The sequence below is a fragment of the Zophobas morio genome, unplaced genomic scaffold (assembly GCF_036711695.1).
Source record: "Zophobas morio isolate AGI-343-1 ecotype UQ-CSIRO unplaced genomic scaffold, CSIRO_AGI_Zmor_V1 ptg000046l, whole genome shotgun sequence".
In the NCBI taxonomy this organism is placed as follows: Eukaryota; Metazoa; Arthropoda; class Insecta; order Coleoptera; family Tenebrionidae; genus Zophobas; species Zophobas morio.
Window position 1 is genome coordinate 5,893,281 of NW_026972151.1, and position 6,084 is coordinate 5,899,364.

The following is a 6,084-nucleotide window of genomic DNA, read 5'->3' on the forward strand; positions in this document are numbered from 1 at the left end:
TGCGATGACGTCACTTCAAATTTGTACATAGAAAATGAGTTTTAAATTGTATAAAATAACATAGTCCTACACATGTAGTTTACGACTCCAAATTGAGTTTTCACCCGAAACGTCCAAATTTTTGGAAAAAAAATCAAAATTATAAAACAACATTTTGAAATTTAATTTTGAATCTACCAACCCGAATGATTTGAAATGTTGCAGATGTTTTAAGGCTATAAAGAGCATCATAAATCTTTAGTCAAAATATATTTGCTTATCCCCTCCAAAAACTTGATGACGTCAGCTCAAAAGTTTGCCGAATAAATCATATCTAAAATGTATAAAATATGATGAGTCTGTACTTGTGAGCTATCACTCGATTCATATTTTTTGGATTTACATATACAGGGTGACTCAAAAAAATTAATGAATGCGAAAATTTATTTTACTGATTTACTCAGGAACTACAAAACCGAATGCTTTGAAATCTTGAAGATGTTTTACAATTATCATAAGTATGGTAGATTTTTGATCAAAATGTATTTGGTTGTACCCCCTAAAAAATGTATGACGTCAACACAAAATTTTGCTGAATAAATCCTATCTAAAATGTACAAAATATGGTGAGTCTCTTCTTGTGATTTATCATTCCATTCAAATTTTTTCGATTTGCATATACAGAGTGACTCAAAAAATTAATGAATGCGTGAATATATTTTATTGAGTTAATCAGGAACTACAAAACCGAATGCTTTGAAATCTTGCAGATATGTTAAGGTTATAAAGAGCATAATAAATGTTTAGTCAAAATACATTTGCTTATCCCCTCCAAAAAATTGACGACGTCAGCTCGAAAGTTTGCCGAATAAATCCTATCTAAACTGTACAAAATATGATGAGTCTGTACTTGTGATTTATCACTCCATTCATATTTTTTGGATTTGCATATACAGGGTGACTCAAAAAAATTAATGAATGCGTAAATTTATTTTATTGACTTACTCAGGAACTACAAAACCGAATTCTTTGAAACCCACTACGAAAAAAAAAACATAATAATCATGCAGTCGTCACGTTTCCGACAGCGAGGGAAGTGCTGTCTAAACTCTTTAGACCAATTTTTTTTTATTGGATGCCACCGTTTGAGAAATTCTGTTCAACTTTCATTGTTACAAAGGTAAAGTCGATTGTATAATTTTCAAAGTAAAAACGGTTGCTTAGCAATCGATTTTGAAATGTCACCGTTTGTCTTTATTGACAAGATTTAATTTTTTCCACATTTTGTATGCGGTAGTTGCTAAGGTACGCGTTGATTAGTAGAACATTATGATCAGTGTCGGGGACAGATACTTTTAATTTATAATAAGTGTTCAAAATGCTCAGACGACCCAGTTCATCGTGATTATTTCGGATGAGTTCTGAAGCCGCTGTAATTCTGTTAAACAACTCTTCTCGGGTATTTATGGGTGTCATTCATGCACCCCTATAAATAATAATAGCAACTATTTAAGTCGGGCGAATGAGGCGGCCAAGTAGTTAGCCCACCGTGTCCTATCCAACAACGCCCATAAGTGTTGTCTAACGAAGTTCTTACTGCTCTCGTAAAGTGGACTGGAAAACCATCGTGCATGAACCACATGATCCGTCGTAATCGAAGACGAATTTCTTCTAGGAGATCCGGTACGACGCCTATGAATTTTCTAGGATGTGCGACGATGATGGGTAACTCATTGTCGGTGACGGCCGAGCGACGTTCGCCAAAGAAAAGCCTGGAAGCGGAAGTGATACAAATAAAATCATGGTCTCGCTGCAAATTGATAACCGTAGTTGCAGCTTCGAGTTAGAAACAAGCGCGGCAAAATCATCCATATCCAAAAAAGATTTTTTTGAGCTGTGGGGTAATGCAAAATCACATAAAAGTAATATCAAATTTCATACAGCCTCTGGTGAAACTATACACCCCTGCGGAGCAGCTGAAGTATCAATGAAATATAAAGATCAGTTAGCTAAATGCACCCTTTACGTAGTACCATTAGAAGCTGATGCTGTAATGGGTAAAGAATGGTTAAGAAAATTCAAACTCGACAGAGCGATTATAGATCTCTTACATATAGACCATCTTCAAGCGGACACCTCCTTCTCACAAATCGCAAAACTATAGAAAATTTTAGATAAATACAATCAGATCGGGAGGGACGAAATAGAGGTAATACCAAATTATACATACAGCCAATTTTTATTAAGCCCAGGCAAGTTCTTTACGCTTTACGGCCCAAAGTTGAAAAAGAACTTGAACCACTCGAGCATTTGGATGTCATTGAAAAGGTTACCCGGTCTTCATGGGGAACCCCTATAGTTCCAGTAACTAGAAAAGATGGTTAAGTTCGTCTATACGCAGCTTACAATATTACAATTAACAAGCTCATAATGGAAGATAAATATCCCATACCCAAAGTAGAAGGTTTACTAAACAAACTCAATGGAGGAAAATTTTTGATTAGATTTATGAAACGCACACCTGCACATGAAAGTAGACGGAAATAGTGCAATGTTACAAGCAATTTCGACGCACAGAGATACTTACAAGGTAAACCGCCTAACGTTTGGGGTCAAATCAGCCCCGGGAGCTTGGCAAAGAGTAATGGATCAAATACTTGTACAATGTAATTAAAAAAAAAAACATGATCTATTTAGGACATACAGTAGATGCAAAGGTGTTACATTCATCTCCAGAGAAAATTGACGCTCTTTTAAATAACAACAAACCAAAGGATATTTCTAAACTAAGAAGTTTTTTAGGACTACGGCACTCCATTACCAAAGGTTTTTACCTAACTTGGCGACTAAACTACAACCGTTGTATGAACTACTCAGGAACAATACACTTTACAGATGGTTAAAGGAATGCAATACTGTTTTTCGAGAATTAAAACAGGAACTGACCAGTACCACAGTCCTTATACCGTTTTCTCCAGGATTAGAACTGATATTAGCAACGGATGCTCCACTGAACTCTATAAGATATAGAACTGAAATTTTAGAACCGTTTGTCAATCAACTATGACGAGAACTTGCAGAATGGATTTTTCCATCAGGATAGAGCTTCTATTTATTGTACAGTGAAAACACTAATAGAAATACATCGAATTTTTGGATATGTTTCCTATGATAGTGAGCGACTTAACGAACGCCAAGGCAGAAGCAAATATTGTTGAGGTAAATGTACACTACGACCAAGTTCTTCGTTATCTGGTCCCCTTTGGTAAAAAATTGAGGGCTTTTAATACACTTACAACTTACGAAGTCCTTGAAAAACCAGAAAATGCCACACCGGAAAATCTCAGATTAGCAATGATCATGGCTTGGGCTTTGGAAGTGGTAAGTCGAGTAAATTTTTCGTTGTTCTGACAAACTGAACTGATAAAGTTGAAATGATTTAATTAATTTTTAGCTACAGGCAGCTTCTACTAGAGTTGACGACATGGCTGACGAAGGAGTGATGCGAAGGGGCTCCGTCTACTGGCACAGAAAATAAAATATCGGCTTTAGTGCAGCTAATGATGCACTACTTCTTTTTACTCTAAGAACCGGTCTGGGAGAAAGCGCGGATTGTATGTCTATCAAGGATGGTAAATCTCAAATGCAACTTCACACGATGGAGAGGTTTAAACGCATTGCTGAACACAAAACTGGCTTTTACACTTTTTATTTACCAATAGCTTTAGCTATGTATATGGCAAACATATATGACCTGGAACTCCACAAAAAATCGGAAGATTTGTCGAGAGATTTCACGTTTTTGTATCAACTGCAGGCAAGTTATACAGACAATTCGTGAAACCATGTAACGTGGAAATGCAGCAAAAGCTTTGCATTGTTTTGACTTTTACGAAAAATGATATAAATATCGATTGAGTAACATAATTTAAAACTGAGTCATCCTTGGAAAGGATTTAGCATGTCCGTGATTAAAAGAAAAAACTGATAAATGTCAAAAAACAGCAAAGGTAGAAGTATACTATACGGATTAAATTCCAAGGATGACTCGGTTACAAATTATGTTGCTTGCCCTATATCTCATAGTATGTAGTTTCTGTGAGATCTAAATACTTTGTTTGATACCTATATTTGCCAGGATGACTTCATGGACTGCTATGGTAACCCAAAAAAGTGGTAAAAAGGGAACAGACGTTCAAGAAGGTAAATGTACGTGGCTCTCCGTAATGGCAATGGAAAAAGGAAATTATTCTCAGGTAGAAACGATGAAACAGTGTTATGGTTCTAAAGATCCTGAAGCAGTAACAACAATTTTAAACTTATCTCAATATGAAAGATACTTATAAAAGTTGCTTAGAAGAATCTTTCAATCATATACGAAAATCCATCAAGCAAAACGTCAGTAATAAAACTTTACAATCAGTCTATTTTAATATTCTGAAATCTCTTGAGCAAAGAGAGCGATTCTGGGTATGTTGAATGCAAAATCTGACATGCGCAATGATGTTTCATATTTTCAAATATGTGGGAAGATTTTTTTAGTGCGATTTTTTTGTAAACTGATTTTATGACGGCCCGTCACACATTCATTAATGGTACTTTGTACTAGAAGCTTTAGTAAATTTTTATTTTTTATTAACCATTTTAATAAATTATAAATCAGTAAATTTACTTCAAAAGTTTTAATGGCTAGATATTTTATAATAATCTTGACAGCATATTATGTTCATTCGTCCTTGTACAAAGCGTTGGTTTTTTGCAAATTATGTTGTTACCACACAAACGATAACAATACTGATAAGTTCTGTAGATACCGTAACGAGTTTTGTGGCACCAAAATTACATAGTAAACAACTTTTTCAGGCTTTGGGCGATACATAAAATTATGCATAGCAAAAAAGTTTTAACAGTTTATTATAATTTTTTGTTGAAACTGGGAACCAATGTACAACTCACATGACGATTTTTTTATAATTACGTGTTAAACATCAGTAAATCACATCAGTATTGAAAAAGTATGTTTGATTTCAAAGATATTGAGTCAAACATACTTTTTTTTAACTCTAACTCAAACTCTAAAGTATATTAATATAAATATTTTAATTGTCATAACTTCTGAAAGTTTTGACACTCATGACTTTTGAGGAGAACGGAATTAAGAAAGATCATTATTGACAGCCATACAAAAAATGTGGAGTTTTGTGTTGTACTATGTACTCTCAAAATAAAAACAAAACACATGGAACGCTATCCCACTAAGAGCTAATTGTACTGTTAATAATACCACCGTAATGAGTTCTACTTGTTTTTTCTTATAAAACAAAATAACGTGCAAAAACGTACCTACTAGATACTACGTTGTACATATACATAATTGTTGTTTTTGTCAGCAACTGCTGTGTATATAAAGAACCGTGGTGGTGAAATAGTGTATTCTTGGTTAAAATACTTGAAGACCAGGTCGTTTACTTCAACTAAAAAATGTTTAAAAAAATCTCTGCTGTTTACATTGTTGTGGCAATGATTCTTCTTATTTCGTTTGTCAAGGGTATGTATTAGCAAAAGAATTACCACCAACATAATGATTGTTAAAAATTTGCAGCTCAAGATGAGGGAAACCCTTTAGCTCATCACTCTCCTCCTAATTAAAAGAAAAATAATGGAACATGCTAACATGCACCTTCTTGCACTAAAGCACCGGTGTGGGTCTTCACTAACTCTATTAATAAAAGCACAATGAAATAATCCGCCGTTTTATTTATTAACTCTTTCGACCTTAAATTTTTAATAAGAACGCCTCTAAATGGAAGCACTTCTTTCTTTAATAAATAATAAACTAGTCAGAATATATGAGCCATCATGTGTACAGTAAAAAACTGATAACGTGACAGTTCTTAATTTTTTAATTTTTCTGTCTTCAATTGTATTCAAATGTGGAATTATTACAAAAGCAAACACTTTTGAACGTTCTGAATAAAAGCAATTGATGAAGCGTCAAAAGTTCTACATGTCCCAGATAGTGGAAATTTTAGCCAATCGTCTCCTTTTCGCAAAAGAAATAGAAAAATGCAAAAATAAAAGAAGAAGAACATCTCAACCAAAATC

At 34.1% G+C, this 6,084-nt stretch overlaps 1 protein-coding gene across 1 annotated transcript; it reads left to right on the forward strand.

Annotated features, from left to right (window-relative positions):
• The first annotated feature begins 2,530 nt into the window (after positions 1-2,530).
• LOC135142163 (farnesyl pyrophosphate synthase-like) lies at positions 2,531-4,537 on the forward strand. Its single transcript, XM_064073834.1, has 5 exons — positions 2,531-2,569; positions 3,118-3,360; positions 3,434-3,491; positions 3,537-3,796; positions 4,101-4,537. The coding sequence occupies exons 1-5, from the start codon at positions 2,531-2,533 to the stop codon at positions 4,323-4,325; spliced, it is 825 nt and encodes a 274-aa protein (XP_063929904.1). The 3' UTR covers positions 4,326-4,537.
• The last annotated feature ends 1,547 nt before the right edge of the window (positions 4,538-6,084 follow it).